At 54.3% G+C, this 17,920-nt stretch overlaps 1 protein-coding gene across 1 annotated transcript in view; it reads right to left on the bottom strand.

Moving 5' to 3' along the window:
* Nucleotides 1–6,508: 6,508 nt before the first annotated feature.
* CASTOR2 (cytosolic arginine sensor for mTORC1 subunit 2) overlaps nucleotides 6,509–17,920 on the bottom strand; it is a 60,644-nt gene continuing 49,232 nt past the window's right edge. The window contains exons 4-9 of the mRNA XM_007940580.2: nucleotides 16,882–17,014; nucleotides 16,323–16,446; nucleotides 15,373–15,483; nucleotides 14,852–14,934; nucleotides 6,656–6,750; nucleotides 6,509–6,574 (exon numbers count right to left, since the gene is read on the bottom strand). Of these exons, the coding sequence (XP_007938771.1) occupies nucleotides 6,509–6,574; nucleotides 6,656–6,750; nucleotides 14,852–14,934; nucleotides 15,373–15,483; nucleotides 16,323–16,446; nucleotides 16,882–17,014 (612 nt within the window). The remainder of the gene's footprint in view (nucleotides 6,575–6,655; nucleotides 6,751–14,851; nucleotides 14,935–15,372; nucleotides 15,484–16,322; nucleotides 16,447–16,881; nucleotides 17,015–17,920) is intronic.

Below are 17,920 nucleotides of genomic sequence, written 5' to 3' on the forward strand. Positions count from 1 at the left end.
CCTGCCATCAGCAAGGTCCCCTGCCCAGCTCTTGGGGCCCCATGACTCCCAGGCCCTCCTGGTTTTCACACACTTGTGTAGTTCCCATTCCTGTCAAATCAGAGCCAGCTATGGTAACAGTCCGGTGGAGAGGACAACATGTGAATTATGGCTGGGTATAAAAACATTTCAGCTTGGAGCTTGGGCCCTCAAATCCTTGGCTCTGGGGGAAGCTGGGCACCAAACTGAGGACGCTCAAGCAGTCCTACGGGGAGACCCACGTGGAGAAGTGAGGTCTCTCACCAACAGCCAGCCCCAACTCACCAGCCTTGTGATCAAACCATCTTAGTAGGAAGTGATCTCTCAGTCGCAGCTAAGACCCAGGATGACGGCAACCTCAGGAGCCACTGAGTCAAAATTGTTCAGCCAAACTGCTCCTGAATTTCTGACCCACACAGACCATGATGAACATACGATTGTTGTTTTAATCCAGTGTTTTGGGGTGGCTTGTTACACAGCATTGTTGTTGTTATTTGCCGGCGAGTCGGACTCAACTCATAGTGACCCCTCCTTGGGTTTCCGAGGCATTACCACTACAGAAGTAGATTTCCCAACCTTCCTTCTGAGGAGTGGCTGGTGGGTTTGAACCACCAACCTTCAGGTTAGCAATCAAGTGCCTTAGGCACTATGCTACCAGAGCTCCTTTACACAGCATTAGGTAATGAATACAGCCCCATCTTGGGGGGCTGCTTCCCCTCTCCGATTCTGGGAGTCAGGCTGGAATGTTGTTTGGGCCCCTCTCAGCCCCTGGCTGGAGGTCACCTGGCTACAGCATGGAGAAAAGTAAGAGACACAAATGCCCCATGTCGGCACAAAACCAGACAGCTGTCAGCCAACTTTTTTTTTTTCTTCTTCATTTTAATTAACACTTTTACAAAGTACAAAATATACTGTCTGTTTTGGGAGCATTAGGTACTTTTTCTCTCCATCATACAGTACATGAATCTCAAGGGTTTTGTGTTTCTTCAACAAAGAATAAGCGTGAGGGCCGCTGGGGGTGGGATGTAGGCTGCCCAGCTCGCCTCTGCACCCAGACCTTGGGACAGACAGAAGTGCTGCCGCTGCTGCTGGTGACACAGGGCACGCGGGTCAGGGGAGACCAGGGGCGGGGGGGGCCCCTCAATGCCCTGTGCATTCCCTCCCCCCTCTCAGGATAACGGAAATGATTTTGGCATACAGCGCGAGGGGCTGGGCTGCTTCGTCATTAGCCCCCAGTGTCTGGAGCCCTGCTCATCTCTTCCTGGGCCACTTTCTGAAAAGGTAAACTGAGGCAGTGGATAGGAAACCGCATTGGGCCTAGTCTGTCTTAGGACGTCCATTTGGCCTTTTTTTTTTTAGTATCTCCCCTTGGGCTTCCACCTTTGCTAGAAGCTTTCGCAGGCTGACCCAGGAGGTGAGTGTGGGGCTATCCACACCCCCTCTGTGAACAGTCTTCCAGACCAGAGTTCTCTGGAAGAGGTAGCACAGGGACCCCTGTTCAGGAGGGCAGCATGGATGGCCAGGTCCAGGGGCTGCCAGGCCTGGGGGTGGAGGTGGGGTGCAGAGCCCCTATGGGACCCTCTCCTACTTCTAGAGAGGAGCTTCAAGAGTCAAGTGGGGAGGGCTGTCCTACCAGGGTAACTTCTCTGGGGAACCCAGCCTCCACCTGGGCCAGGGCTACCCATCTACCTGCCGTATCCTCTCTGTACACATGACTTGGGGGTTAAGACTGGTATCAGGACTCAAAATACCGAATAAGCCAGCACCAGAGTTCAGTCTTGGGTTCTGCACATGCAGGCCACACATACGCTAATGTGTGTTACATATTGCTGCTTACACATACATGTGTACATGTAACATGTGTGAGCATGCACAGAATCTTACACCAAGAAACACAAATACCCCGTCAACAGCCTGCCCCAGGACGCCACGGCCTAGGCCTCAGGCTCTGTCCTACTCAGGCTACTTCCTGGGGCCATGAGTTCCAATGAGCCACCTGCCTCAGCCAACATCTCCAACTTTTCCCTTTCTAAGGAGAAGAGTGTCACAGCGGAGTGTGGCTATTGACTCTAGAGGCCACAGCCCGCCCATAGCTTCTTCCCACCGGCTGTGGAAAGGGGTACAAGAGACCACAAAGCAAGCTTATCTGTTCGCTGCCCCTAATTTGAATATAAAATCAGAGTGGGCTTCTGGATGTAGGAAAATTGAGCTACACTAGGGCTCAACTGCCCCCACGATACCCCCTGGCCTCTCCTCTCATGCCCGGCAGCCATCTTGGCTGGCTTCCCTCCCAGGCAGCCTTCTCTCAAGGGGAACACTATGGCCCTCTCCAGGCCTAACTCCTCATGGCAGGATAGCACAGTATCTAGGAAACCTGAAAAGGCCCCATCTTCTCAGTGCTGAGACTCCCCTCATGTTCACCTAAGCACTGTTTGCCAAGCCAAGCTCTGGCCTCAGTTCTCAGTGGCTGGGACAGCAGGGACTGGCAGCTGCCTGGCCCTGGCTCACATGGGCAGACACATGGGATGGATGTTTTCCCCCTCGTCCCCCACGTGCTTCTCTTAGGAACGGCATCCAACATCCCTATGCCAGGGCTGGGCTGTCACCCGAGTGCTCTAGAGGCCTTTCTCTCTGAGCCTGGGCTGCAAAGAGGAGACTTCATCACCAGATCCAGAACCCAAAAGAGTGGCCCAGGCTCCCAAAGCCCCGGAAATGCAGCCGAGAGCAGCTGGTGCTGGCGGAACAGGTTCCTCTGTAAGATCATCAGGGAGATGGGGCCCTCAGCTTGGGGTGGGGGCTTGGCCCTCCCTGTCCGCCTGGAGTCTCCTGACCTCCACAGTATCCTGTCCCCTCAGAGCAAGCATCCTCCTGTGGGGAAACACAGTGGTCACCTCGACCTCACTCCCTGAAGCCATGGTGAGCACCCTGGGCGCCCCAGCACCCCCGCCTCCCCCAGGGGCCTGTTTCCTGGAGTTGTGAGAGAATGCCAGGGGTTCAGGAGGCGCTGACCCGCCTGGATCTTAATGAGGGGAACCTACCAGGGCCAGGTCTGCACGTCCCTCTGGGGGCTCTGGAGACCCCCGTGGAGGAAGAGGGAGGTGAAGAGTTGACAATGTTCCTATCTGTGCTGGTCAGGACCAGGGGCTGAGGGACAGGGGTTTCTTGGGAACCAGGGAGCCCCATGCAGAAGCTGAAACCTAAGAGGCAGATCCTTCCAAATGGAGGGGACGGATGGCCACTGCTTCCTTGTTCTCTCTCACCTACCACCTCCCCTACGTTCTCACCTTTCTAGGGATTGGGTGAGGGGTGAGGTGTGGGGTGGTGCTCGGACTGTCTGAGCCTTTTCTTACCAGAGAAAAGCACTCAGCCAAAGGCGCACACACTCGTACATGCGGCCCAGTCCAGGGCCGCCACCTCAACTCTGCATCCTGGGCCAGGCAGCCTGGCTAGGTTCCTAGACTCTGCAATGGGAGGAACACCGTGCCCCTTCCTTCTCCATGTGCCCCATCAGCCAGAGCCCACAAGCCCAGCTCCAGCTCAGCCCACTCTCCAGGGCACCTCTGAGGCCATGGCAACTGCTGGTGGCCTGGTACCACCTTCGCCACCACCGAGAAACACAGATTTCCCCCGAGAAGTGGAGTCTGGGGTCTGGAGAGACCCTTGCATCCCGTGAGCAGGGAGACAGTGAGGGGTATGGAGGAAGGGACGAGGGTTGACGGCTCCACCAGGCTGTGGAGACCACGCCATTGACTATCTACTCACAGGCACGCACAGAACACAAGAGAAATCAACCCAGCTTCTTCACGGGCAGAAGGAAGGGGACGGGGAACGTGAAGGGGTCCACCGGGGTCCCCGCCAAGTTGGATGAAAACACACTCACGCGACCATCAGGATGGAGGCCGAGTTCCCATGCCAACCACCTCCCGACACAAACAGCAGGGCCCAACATGCTTCCTAGTCAGTCAGGGCTCCAGGAGACAGCCCGGGAAAAGAACCTGAGTTTTCTAAGCCTGCAGGTAAAAAAAAAATCAGGTATGCTATTGGCATAAAGCCAGCCATCTGAGGAAGGAAGGGGACCCTGGATGGCAAGCAGGGAGTTACATCCACCCAGCGGGCCCAGATCATCAGACACGAGAACATTCCAGAAGGCAGGCCATTTTGTCAAAAAGAAATTCAAGTCCTCCTCTCTCTGTACCATTGTCCCCTCCAAATAAAACAAGAGTGTCCGGTGCCTCGGATGTGGAAACTGGAGTGGGGAAGGGCAGGGCCCAGCTTTCAAGGGCGCCAGGGTAAGGGGCAGCGGCAGGGAACCAGGATGTGAACCACAGTGGGCCCTCGACACCTTCCTGGCTCAGGCTCCTGGCTGCTGGTTTTGTTTTCTCGCAAGTCAGGTGTGCGTGGGGCGGGGGTGGTGGTGTCCAGTCAGCTTCTCTACTCATTGTATTGCCTATATACTTGAATTAAAAATATACGGTGGCTCATGGCGTGCGTGCCTGGCCAACTCGGGGCGAGGCCTTTGTCCACGCACGGCGCACACACACGGTATATATTAACATATATATTGCTCAAGTATATATGCTATTTACAGAATATATCTATATCAACATAAAACACAGGTATTTCTATGTGTGTACAAGAGCTACGTCCTAGGGGTCTGGGACAGAAGACTTGGAGGCACGGGGCGACACTTGCATGGGGGGGAGGGATGGCAGAGCAGTGCCGCGATCGGGTCGTGGACGGGACGGAGCTGAGGCGCGCCACGGAGAACCGAGGCCTGACAGGGACAGGGGCGCGGGGCTCCAGCCACAGCCCTGTCCCCTCTGCCCCCTCCCTTTGGGAACAGCAGACAATTTACAAGTTTTGGTTGTTTTTGTGCAAAATGAATTGACTTAAAATAAAAAAAGGGGTGGGGTGAGCTCCTGATCTGTGCTTAGGGCCCTCGGCATCTGTAAGAGTCTGATACACACTCTCCACTGGGTGGGCGTCCAGGATCCCAGGCAGCTCTGGGCTCATGCCAGCCCCTCCCCTGACCACAGCCCAGGCCCTTCTCCTCTGGCCTTCCCAGGGTGCATCTGGGGTACCCCAGCAGGCCCTCCCGGTCCTATACTCGCAGGAAGCACCCCTGCCCCCATCGGGCAAGGGCTGTCTGTTCCCACCCCGCGACCCCAAGCGCTGCTGCCCTGGGTCCCCTCAGACTCCCACCCTGCATGCAGGCAGAAATATGGCTGCCTGGGCCCCTACTACTGTGGCAGGCTGGGCGGCCATGTGTGGGCGCCACGGGGCACAGCTCTCTTGGGACAGCTTCCCTCTCAGAAAAGGGTGGCCCTGTCGCAGCTCCCGGTTCTCATGCTCGTACCTGGAGCCACAAGGGCTCAGCTTAAGAGATGCCAGAGCACTCTGGGCCCCCACCCCCCGAAACAGAAACTGCTACCAACAGCAGCCGGGCGCAAACACATTAAATAAAAAAGTAAAGCAAGGTACGGACGGCTTCCTCTTTAAGGCTCAGTTAAGCTGCCTCCAGGTCAAGTACTCATGAATGCCAGTCCCCACTTGGAGGGAGGGCAGTAGGTGAGGGGGGCTGGGGCCTTTCACGCCCCCGAAGTGGAGCGGCGCAGGGGAGGGTGACGGACCGGGTTTCCTATGCTGGTCTAGTCAACTGTTGGGGAGATGGAGATTACCTAAGAGACCCCAGGCCCACTCCCTGAATGCTGGGGGATACCTCACATGGGGAAGTCGAGGCTCCGCCTGCCCAAGGGTCCAGGGAGAGCAGAGGAGGCAGGAACCCAAGGCCCTGCTGCTGGGCCTTCTGGGACCCCAGCCGTGGAGTGAGTGCTTGTGGGGACGGTGCCTGGACAGGGCCCCTCGTGGCCGTCCTGCTGGGAGTTAGGTGCAGGCCTGTGGTTGATGGGTGAGGTGCTGGGCATCCCCCCTCCCCCCACCCGTGCCCATCAGCACCTCTGCAGCCTCTCTGACCCGAGGAGGGCGGCCCACTGGCCTCCACTCGGGAACCAGCCCTGAACTGATGGACAGAGACCAGCGAGCTCAGTGTTCAGCCCTCCACAGTGGGGCTTCCCAGCCTCTACACACTAGGCCCCCTCCGCCAGCCCCCAAGATGGGCGGAGATCTGAGCCCCCAGCCCTGCCGGAGCCTGGCCCTTTGGCATCTGCCTGCTGGTGTGGGCGCGAGAAGGTGGCTGCTCACCAGTGGCCTGGGACTAAGAAACCATTTTTGGGGGGCGGGGCGGGGGGCTGCTGGAGGAGGCAGGCAGTTCTCAGGAGGGTCCGGGGGCTCTGCAAAGGTAGGGGGCATGGGGAGGAGGCCTTGGCGTGGGCCCCAGGCCTGGAGGAGTCAGTGGCTGGGAAAGTGTCCCAGAAGCCCCTTGCCTGGGGTCCCTGGGGCCAATTTTCCAGTCTGTCAGAAATACTGCAAGAACAATCTTCGGGGGGGGGGGGGGACTGGAGCCTGGGTCGGGGAGCAGATGGGGTGCTGCCTAATGCTTTTCAGCTTGACTGACTTTCAGGGCGCCAATGACTCCGTTGATGTTTTCTTCTGGTACCTGTGAGGGGCAGGAAGTGGAGACCCGTGAGCCCTGGTCCGGCGCCCCCAGCGTGGCCCCGGCCCAGAGCGGGACACTCACCAGTGCGTGGTCAAACTTGAAAGTACTGATGTAGTAGGCGGGGATGTCTGCGGCGGCCAAGGGCTCGGAGATCTGGGCCACGATCCCACACTCGTCTGGGGAGAGAGGTGGGTGTGGCACTCAGCCCCCAGGTGGCCTGCTCTCCTAGGACGCCCAGCCAGCATGCCCTCCGCCCCTCCGCCTACAGCCACCACTTCCCCAGAGTCTCCCCTTGAAGGCTCTGCTCTCGGGTCCTGCCTCAATTCCCTGGGCCAGCTAGCTGTCAGCTCTCATCTGCAGCACTCCACAGGGCCCGTCCCACCCACTGTGACCACCCTCTGCCCAGGCTGTGCGTGCACTGCAGACCCAGCGTCCCCGATCCTCTGGGCGCTCTCTGTAGGCAGAGCAGGGGGGCAGTGGGGTGCAGCATTGAGGACCCAGGTCATCGCACCCTCTTCTCAACTCCACCCTGGCTTTTCTGGTTAATAAACCAACAAAGCAAACTGGATGCCATCAAGTCGCCTCAGATTTGGGGCGAGCCTGCATGTCCAAGCAGAACGGGGTTTTCAATGGCTGGTTTGTCAAGTCGACGGCCAAGCCCTTCTTCTGAGGCACCTCTGGGCAAACGCCAGCCTTTCAGTTACTAACCGAGCACTTAACCATACACATGCTGCTCGGTGACTCCGACCAGGCAACAGCCCCTCTTCAAGGCATATCTGACACTGAGGAGGCTGGTGAGACTGCGACTTGATTACCTTTGGACCAGTCATCAGGAAAGACCATGTACCGGAGAAGGATGCCTGTGTTTGGTAAAGTAGAGGGCCAGTGAGAGCCAAGAAAACCCTCAAGGAGGAGGATGGACACCGATGCCACGGCAGTGGCCCCCAACATACCAAGGGCTGTGGAGACGGCACGGGACTGGGCAACGCTTTGTTCTGTTACACTCCAGGACCCCAAGTCGCACGACTCCAGGACCCCTAACCCAACAACAAGGGCAGTATCTGGCTGTGGCCGGGACATGAGCTCCTTCTCTCACCAGGACTCCTGAAGCAGGGCTCTGACACTTGCTGCCTCAGGCTACACAGACAGTAAGGTGGTACTGCGCTTTCCTGGGTGGGTTTATACCCCATCTCCCTGATTTCAAGAGACAAGGTTTCCTACTACAGGAAGGCCTCCAGGATCTGAGAGGCACTCTTCTCACAACAGGTTTTGAGGAAAATATACTCAGTATAATAATAGCAAGGAAGCCTGATGGCTCAGTGGTTAAGCGCTTGGTTGCTAACTGGCAGGTCGGAGGTTCAACCCACCAACAGCTCCATAGGGGAAAGATAGTCAGCTTCCATGAACGTTTACATCCTTGGAAACCCTGTGAGGCGGATCACTCTGTCTTACGGAGTCGCTGTAAGTCTGAGATGTCGTGATGGCAATGGAGATATTACAGAAAACAAAAAGTCAGGGTGAAGGGCTATCACTACGCTGTTGCTGGCTGCTGCCACGTGGGCCCCCCACTCATGGCGACCCCATGCAGAGTGGAACAAAAGCCTGCCTGGCCCTGGCCATGCCCACGGTCAGCTCTGGCCTGGATTTTCATGACCCATAGGGTTCTCAGTGGCTGGCTTTAAGAAGTCAGTCAGTAGGCCTTTCTCCCTGGTCTTAATCTGGAAGCTCTGTTGGAACTCGTTCAGAATCCAGCTACATGCAGCCTCCACTGACAGGTGGCGGGGCTGTGCATGAGGTACACTGGCCAGGACTTGAATCCAGGTCTCCCACATGGAAGCCAATAATTCCACCCGTGAGGCACCGGTGCTCCCGCATGTTGCCACAAGGCTGTTTAAACCAAAAGAAAATCTCCTTGTTTGAATTTACCTGCAAATACTAGACAACGCACATCCCCTTGGCTGTTTCCTAAAGGCTGGTGCTTTCCATTAGGAAAGCCCCCACTGCCCCAAAATGAGGGTGTGGTACCGACTGTCATCACTGCGCCCTGGAGCCCGAAGCCTGGGAGAGAACCGGGACCTCACCCTCCCTTCACCCTCAAGCCCAGCACCCCCTTCACTCCCTGGTCCAGCTCTCACTACCACCCCTGGGCCTGAGCTGGAAGGCCAGGCAGGGCTGCCAGGAGCCCCTGGCTGGACCCATAGGCCCTTAGGTGGCCATGCAGGCTTTGTGCCCTGAGCTGCTGGCCAGACCCCTTTACTGTGTGGTAAACTACAGCCTGAAGTGTGGATTACACGTCAACATAAAAAAGAAAGAAAGAAAGAAAGTCCTCACAATTGGACCAATAAGCAGCATCGTGATAAAAGAAGAAAAGACTGAAGTTATCAAAGATTTCATATTACTTGGTTCCACAATTAACACCAATGGAAGCAGCAGTCAAGATATCAGATGACGTACTGCACTGGGCAAATCTGCTGCAAAAGACCTCGTTCAAGTGCTGAAGAGCAAAGACGTCTCTGTGAAGGCTGAGGTGCGCCTGAGCCAAGCCATGGTGTTTCAATCGCCTCGCATGAATGTGGAAGCTGGACAATGAATAATGAAGCCTGAAGAAGAGGTGATGGTTTTGAGTTGTGGTGCCGGCGAAGGACGCTGAAGGTAATGGACTGGCAGAAGAACGGACACATCTGTCCTGGAGAAGTGCAGCCGGAATGCTCCTTGGAAGTGAGAATGGCTAGACTTGGTCTCACCTACTGTGGTCATGTTGTCAGAAGGGACCATTCCCTGCAGAAGGATATCATGCTTGGTAGGGTGGAGGGTCAGTGAAAAAAGGGAAGGCCCTCAATGAGCTGGATTGACACAGTGGCTGCAACGATGAGCTCAGGTCTAGCAAGGATTGTGAGCCTGGGACAGGACCAGGCAGAGTTTCGTTCTGTTGTACACAAGATTGCTGTGAGGCAGAGCCAACTCGATGGCACCTAACACCAACTAGAGGCTGGCCATGTTGCCAAGATAGCTTTAGCTGGAGAAATAGCTGTCTCGGAAAAAGGAAGGGGATGGCCAGGGTCTTTCTAGGGTCCAACCAGTTGCCATGAGTAGATTCCAGCTCACAGCGACCCCATGAGCATCAGAAAACGGTGCTCTGCAGGGTTTACGATGGCTGACCGATTGGGAACAGATTGCCAGGCCTTTCTTTAACATGCTCTGGGCAGCTTTGAGCCTTAACCATCTGCACCACCAGGGACTCCAAGTAGGGTCTAGAGCAGGGTTACTCCAAGGTATGAAATCAGCTGAGGAGGCTGGTGATCAGTGTCTCATAAAATGACAAGGGACAATCCAAGGGCAGCACAGCACGTAGCCAGATAAATGTGTGAACCTTCAGTTTTTGTTGTTTGCATGTGTACTGGGTTGTGATGGAAAGTACTATTTGTCGAGACCATGGTCGAAAACACAAGGATCCACCAGCCTAGACTCTTTCAGGTTCTAAGTTATGTTTCTTGCAGGACTATTTAGAGCTCCAAGTATGTCCTTAAATGCCTTCACATCCTGGGAAGGAAGGCAAGTCTTGCTGATGTCCAAGGAACCAACCCAGACTGTGGCCAGCCAAGTGTCACCCACCACCCCACCTTTATTCTCCTGTTCCTGTTTTCTGGTCACATAATTTTCCTGAGTGCATTTTGATAAACTGTCTTAAACCTGCTTTATGTTTATTATGCTAAAATATGTATGATGTAAAATTTGCCATTTAAATTTTACTTTTAAATTTTCTTTTGGTGTTGTTGAGAATATACAACAGCAAAACATACACCAATTCAACTGTTTCTATATGTACAATTTAGTGCCACTGATTATAATTTTTGAGCTGTGCGACCATTCACATCTTACTTTTCTGAGATGTTCCTCTTTCATGACCATAAACTCACTGCCCTCTAAGGTTCTTATCTTTTGAGGTGCTGTTGTCACTTGGATCCTATGTAGATAGTTCTTAAAAGAGCATACTGCCCAAGGCAGACCTTTTTCAATAGTTAAGCTCAACTATTCTTGGTTTTAAGAAGACTTCAGGGAATAATTTTGGTTTAAGGTTTAAAGATTATCTCAAGGCAATAGTTTCAAGGACTGTTACATTCCATGGCTCCAGAAAGCCTCAAGTCCGTGAGAATTTGAAATTCTGCTCCACATTTCTCCCCTTTTGACCTTGATTCTTCTTTAGAATCTTTGATGAAAATGTTCAGTGATGATAGCTGGACACCATCCACTTCTGGTCTCATGGCAAAGGAGGCCACTGTTCGTGGAGGCGATAAGCCACACATTCCACGCCCTCTTCCTATTCTTGACTCTCCTTCATCTGTTGCTAAGGTGAATAGAGATGAATCGAGTGCACTGGATGGCTGCTTGCAAGCCCTTCAGACCTCAGGTACTACAACGAACCAGGAGGTAGAACAAAAGTACTACACACTCTACTAGGCCAATTAACTGGGATGGTCCATGAAACTATGACCCTAAATCTCCAAACCAAGGAATCAAATCCCATGAAGTGTTTGGTTGCAGCCTCAGCAGCTGCTCTTTTATTTGCCATTGTCATAAATGTATCTATCACACAACTCTTGCCAATTCAGCTTTTTATAGGTGTACGACTTATTGACAGCAACCACAATAATCAGTTGTGCAGCCCTACCCTGAATCCACGAGATTTTTAAATCACTGTGAATCCCCCCTTTTCCCTCTCTCCTGCCCCTGGTGACCACTAATAAACTTTGGTCTCTACACACATTTGCCTTTTCTTGTCTTTTTATATAAGTGAGATCACACAATCTTTGTCGTTTTGCGACGGATTTATTTCACTTTGCATAACATCTTCACACTCCATCCACACTGTAGCATGGACTTCATTTCTCCTGCTCCCTAAGTAAGACTTCATTGTATGGATGGACCACGTGTTGGTTATCTGTTCATCTGTCGATGGGCATTTCAGTTGTTTCTACCTTTTGGCTACTGTGCACAGTGCTGCAATGAACACTGGTATACAAGTCTCTATTTGAGTCTCTGCTTTCAAGTCTTATGGGTATCTACCTGGGAGCAGAATTGCTGGGTCACATGGTTCTTCTTTTATTGTTTTGAGGAACAGCCACACCGTTTCCCATAGCAGTTGTACCATTTGGCATTCTTATCAGCTTGGATCAGGGTTCCAGTTTCCCTGCGTCCTTGCCAACCCTTGTTGTTTCCTGTTATTTCATTTGAATTGATCTTCGCCATCCGAGTGGAAGCATGACAATATCTCACTGTGGTTTTGATTGGCATCTCTGATGGCTAATGAGGCTGACCATCTTTTCATACGTTTGGGAGCCATGTGAACGGTCCCTTTGGTGAAACGTCTACTCAAGCTCCTTGCCCATTTTGTGATTTAGCTACCTGCCTTTTTGCTGTTAAGTTGTTGTGCCATCAGAGTTCCCTCAGTTGTTGAAGTTTATATATATTTTGGTTATTAGACTCTTATCAGGTATATGGTTTCTGATGATATTCTCTCAGTTGGTAGCTTGCCTCTTCATTTTTTTGGTAAAGTGTTTTGATGAACAAAAGTTTTTGATTTTTACAAAGTCCCATTTATTTGTCTTTCGTTGCTTGTACTTTTGTTATTGTATTAGCTAATCCACTGCTGAAAGCCAGGCTGGACAGTGTTGCCCCTGCATTTTGTTTGAACGATTTTATGGTTTCATTTAGGTCCTTGATCCACTTTGAATGTCTTTGTGATGGTGCTAGGAGCTCTGGTAGCACAGTGCCTAAGGAATCAGACTGCTAACCAGAAGGTTGGTGGTTCAAACCCATCAGCTACTCTGTGGAAGCAAGACCGGGCAATCTACTTCTGTAAAGATTTACCACCTCAGAAACCCAATGGGGATTGCTGTGAGTTGGAATCAACTCGACGGCAGTGGGTCTGGATTTTGTATGGTGTGAGGCAGGGATCCGGTTTCATTTTTTTGTATATGGAAATCTAACTTTCCCAGTGCCATTTATTGAAGAGATTTTTATCTCTCCATGAAATGGACTTGGCACCCTTGTCAAAAATCAACTGACCGTAGATGCTTTTGGTTTATTTCTGGACTCTCAGTTCTATTCCACTGTCTATGCATCTGTTGTTAGACCAGTACCAGGCTGTTCTGATTACAGCAGATATACCAAACCCCCTCCAAAAAAATCACTGCTGCCAAGTCTGATCTGACTCATAGAGACTCCTCCTTGGGTTTCTGAGGCAGTATCACTATGGAAAAGCAGATTGCCCAATCTTCCTTCTGAGGAGCAGCTGGTGGGTTTGAACTGCCAGCCTTCTGGTTAGCATCAAGTGCCTTAGGTACTACGCCACCAGAGCTCCCTATAACAGATTTACAGTAAGTTTAAAAATCAGTAAGTGTAAGTCTTCCTACTTTGTCCTTCTCTTTCAGCATTGCTGTAGCTATCAGGGGCTCTTGTCATTTCACATCACGTTGAGGACTGGGTTTTCTATTTCTGTAAATAGGGATTTGATTGGAATTGTGTTGACTCTATAGATTGCTTTGGGCAGTATTGCCTTCTTAAGAATATTAAGTCTTCCAAACCAGAAACCAGATTACCTCTCCATTTATTTTAGTCTTCTTAATCTCTTTCAAAGGAGCTCTGGTGGCACAGTGGGTGAGGCTGCTAACCAGGTGGTCGGTGGTTCAAACCCACCAGACGCTCCGTGGGAGGAAGACAAGGCAATCTACTACCACAAAGGTTTACAGTCTTGGAAACCTCATGGGGTCACTGTGAGCTGGAACCGACTTGATGGCAGTGAGGATGGTAACTCTATGTTTAACTTTTCGGGTAACCACCAAACGGTTTTCCAGCACTTCAGAATCCCTGGGGACCAAAGCTGGGAACAGATAAGCCAGTGTGTATGTCTTCTTGCATCTCACCCGTGTCTTTGCAAATTAATTGCCCACGGGCTTCCCAGTGACCTGACCCCTTCCCTCTCCACTTTCAGGTCTTTTGTGATGACTCCCTCTGACTTTAGGATAAAATCGAGAAGGAGCCTTTACTCTGGCCTTCAAGACCCTGCTGCACCGGCATGCTACAGCCTGGTCATGCTCCTCTCCCACCCTTTCCACTTTGGACTTGGCACCCTGGGCCCAGCTGCCCTGAGCCACCTCTGTGGTGTGGACAAGCCTCCATGCCTGTGCCTTTGCTGCTCCTGTGCTGGGATAGCCCTCCCTGCCCTCTCCTCTCCCTGTGCCCGATGAGCTTTGATCGATCCTTCAGCAGGCAGCTCTGGAGCCACCTCTTCTGGGAAGCCTTCCCTTTCTGACCTTCTTTTAGCCACTCTTAGTCCTTACACATGGCAACGACAATAACTTAGGCTCAGAGACTTCACCGCACTGAACACTGCATGTGCTACATGCATGTGATACCCCATGCCATATGTGTGTGACACTGTACCATACATGCGTGTGACACCTGTGCCATATGAATGTGTGATACCCTGTCATAAACAAGCTCAGAATGACGCAATGAGGTGGGTCGTAACTGAGGCTCAGTTAAGTCAGTCACTGAGGGCACACTGGTTCTCCCAGCCTCGTTCAGTGGTGAGCTTCTCCAGGCTATAATGTCTATGTCTCTGATCCTGCCCCATGCTGTGAATGGGGTTGGATAAATGCTGAGACCCATGGAAGAGGCCCTGAGACACACACTGGTCCAAGGATGGGACCGAGGGCCTTCAGCGTGCACATCCTAGCACTGCAGGGAACAGGCGTCTGTCCCTGACCCTCGGGCTGGCCCTGGTTGTTGCCTCCCTCGCTGTGACAGGAGTTAGGGGACATGGTCTGGGATGGAGTCCTTGGGTAGTACAAATGGTTAACAAACTTGAATGCTAACTGAGAGGCTGGAGATGCAGAGGCACTCAGGTGCCCTGGAAGAAAGGGCTGGTAATCTAAAACCCAGCCATCGACAACCCTCCAATTCACAGAGAGGTCTCTGATCCACCGCCCACCAGAGGGATGGCACGGGACCAGTGTGGGGTCGCCAGGAACTGGCACCAACACCTTGGCAGGTAACAACAACTCTACAGCGGGGGCATCACCCTGTGGTTGACTCTCGCTCGTCTGGTCCTCTGAGGCTCGTGCATGCCTGCCAGACACAATCAAAGGACTGTGGGCAATGGGAGGGTCCGACTCTCTAAGACTGTCTCCAGCTATAGCCACCAAGTAGTGACCTGCCACGTGGAGGCCCTGGGCAGGCTTGCCCAGCCTTGGTGTTGAACCCCGCATGGCTCACCAAATCCCAGGGGCTGGCCTCCGATCCGCACCATCTTCCAGAGCTCGCCGGACGCACTTGTGAACAACAAATTACTAGGAAACCTTAGGAGGAAGGAAAAGACCCCCACGTTAACTGTGATCCTGCCCCACGGACATCCCTGCCTTCTGGGTGCTGGCTGGATTCTACCTGTCCCCAGAGGGACAGAGCTCAGGGGCCCCAAAGGACTGTACCCTTCCTGACCCCTCACTCCTCTCAGCCCACTTGCTCTGGCCCTCTTCGTCTTGGGGGCAGGTGGGCAGGAAAGGTGGTGAATGGGGCTGGGGTATAGGACAAACAGCCTTCTGCTCAACTGTTCAATGCCCTTCAAGCTCCACAGAGAACACTCAGGCCTGAGGCCACAGTTCAAATCCTGGCTCTGTCATCAAGCCCCTTAGACAACTCCCTCAGCTTCCGAGTTCCAACAGCCTTACTTGGAAGGGCTGTGTGAGTGTGTGTGATGGGAGGAGGGTGTGGCATCCCCAGCACGGGGCCCGGCTCACCTCTGCTGGGTCTGCACATCCATCACCAGGGAGATGTAGCCTTCGATGAGGGAGAAGGAGAAGAAGCGGATGTGGCCACAGTCGTCACCGGCAGCCATCGGGTCCTTCACTCTGGGGGTCAGAGGAGCTGTGAGGGAGCCGGGCCCTCACTGAACCCCCACCTCCACCCAGCTGCCTCTCTGGCCTGTCGGCCTCGGCGTGAGCTTGCTGGGAAGAGCGCCTACTGGGGACACCCAGGGCCGAGTCCTGGCCCTGAGCCGCCTTGCTGGGTGAGCCTGAGCCCGTGTCCCCCTCGGTCCGCTCGCCTGTGAGACGGGGACAATGGCACTGCGTCTGTTGAGGCGAGCACAGCACCTAACATGCTGGAGGGCGAGTGGCCCCGTCCGCGGGAGGTGTCTGCCCTCACGTATGTCCACATCTCAGGGTCACGGTCTGTGGTCCCTGCCAGCTGGGCAGACCTGGGACCCATCCCACTTGGTGCTGGCCTCACCATAACAAACTGCCCTGAGACACAGAATCTGTCGTCACTGAGTGAAAACCCTAGTTCCCAGCTCCTCACCTGACTGGGCTTGTACTCAGAGCCCAGGGACAGTGGGGTATTTATTACATCCAAGGGTGTGTGGTGTTTTACCGCCCTTTGGGATTCCTGGGGTGGCATCTGAGGACAGGTGGCGCCTGACGGGGGAGGGTGTGAGGGGTTGGGGGCATGGCGCCTGACAGGGGGTGGCGTCTGAGGTGGGGGCTGCTTCTGAGGGGGGTGGTGTCTCACTAGCTCTTCAGGCAGGGCAATGTCTCCCCTCTCAGACTAGCTCTGGGGGCAGGGTGGTGTGTTGTCCCTCGGACTGCCTCCCCACCCCACTTCAAATCTGTGTCTCCTATCAGCCCACCCTATCGGCCCAAGGGTGCTGGAGGTGAGTGCAGGCGCTGGGGCCCTCCCCGGCTGCCCCTACCCATTGGAGTAGAACATGACGTCCATGAGGAGTGTGGCAACAGCAGGCAGCGTGTCGGGGTCCAGGCTGGTGACACAGAACCTGTTGCTCGGGCTGGACAGGGGGTGGATGACTGGCCTCTGAACTGAAAAAGTGCAGAAACAACGGGGCAGCTGAAGCTGGCGGGAGGGGAGACGCATGGGCCCAGGAAGCAAGGTCAGTGTTGGCTCTCCGGGCTTGCTTGCGGCCTCCAGGCCACTGCCCACGTTATGCTGCCAGCCTGGAATGCCCTCCTGGCCCGCCCCTCCTGGCTTAGCTCCCACGGTGCTCCAAGCTTCAGCACCACTCTCACTGCCTCTGCGAAGCCTCCCCCGCCCTTAGGTGGGGGTGGCCTCTGGCCATCACTGCCGTTTCTACCTCCACCTTCCTGCTGAACCAGCTATTCCTTGGGAGAGGTCTGACTGGGAGGGACCGCTGCACCATGCCTGGTGCTCTAGGATGGCCGGTGGATGCAGCTGGACCTCTGGGGCAGGGCCCAGGAGCTCCTGGAGGCCTCTCCAGCACAAAGGCCCGCACTCACCCAACTTGGGCTTCACAAAGCCATTGGTGATGCCGAGGTTGTCAGCTGCCACTGTCTCCCCATTGACGACCCGCAGGATGGTGAATTCTGATGACAATGTGTGGGTGACGAAAGGCAGATCCCGTTCACGCACCTGGGGAGGGAAGTCAACGCGAATGCCCCCTGGCCCCAGGAAGGTGGGCCTGGGGGCACTGACCCCTTGATTCTGAGATTCTGTCCCACCACCGGCTTCAGCTCTCCTCTTTGCCTCCTGCCTTCCTGTGGTGGGAGATGGGAGGAACTGGGAGGGCAGGAGGGACAGTGGTGGGAGACACCACACCAAGGCCCGGAGCTGCAGGTCTGTGCCCTGACTCCACCCTCAGGAATGTGGTGCCCAGGCCAGTCCCTGCCCCTCTCAGACCTCAGGCCCGTTAGAGAAGAACACAGACAACAGGTGGCCAGGCAGCTGCCGCATTACCGCGGGACACTCACTGTCATGATGGGGGTGGGGTGCCACCAAGTGTTCTGCTGGGGGTACCTGGCCCATGTGCTCCCAGCCCTCTTACTTCCCGGCTCTAGGTCAAACCAATCCAAGGCCCAAGAAAAAGGCAGGTAAGTGGGGCAGACACTTGAAGCCCAGCCTGGGGCCGGCTGAGGCCACTGGTGACCTTGAAGTACCCTTAACCTCCCTCTGGAGTGATGAGATGGTGGCCACCAGCTGTGCAGAGTGGGCTCTCAAAGCAAGCCACCATCCAGGGTGCTGGGACATGGCTGGGGCGCATGGGTGAGGGGTGTGTACGTGAGGGGTTGTGAGTGCAGGTGGTGGGAGGGGACGTGTCAGTGTGTGAGGGAGGGGCTGTGTAAAAGGGTGTGCAACAAGAGGGAGTATGTGTGCAGTATTGCATGAGTATGTATGCAAGAAGGTGGGAGTGTCAGGAGAGGTGTATATGCACGAGGAACATGTGTGTCAGGAGGAGTGTGTGTGCAAGGGGGGCGTGTGCATGGGGGGAGCGTGTGTATAAGGGGAGCATGTGTGTACAGGGAGCACGTGTGCAGGGGG

This window comes from Orycteropus afer, unplaced genomic scaffold (assembly GCF_000298275.1).
Source record: "Orycteropus afer afer isolate SDZICR_OR568_19922 unplaced genomic scaffold, OryAfe1.0 scaffold00006, whole genome shotgun sequence".
Lineage (NCBI taxonomy): Eukaryota > Metazoa > Chordata > Mammalia > Tubulidentata > Orycteropodidae > Orycteropus > Orycteropus afer.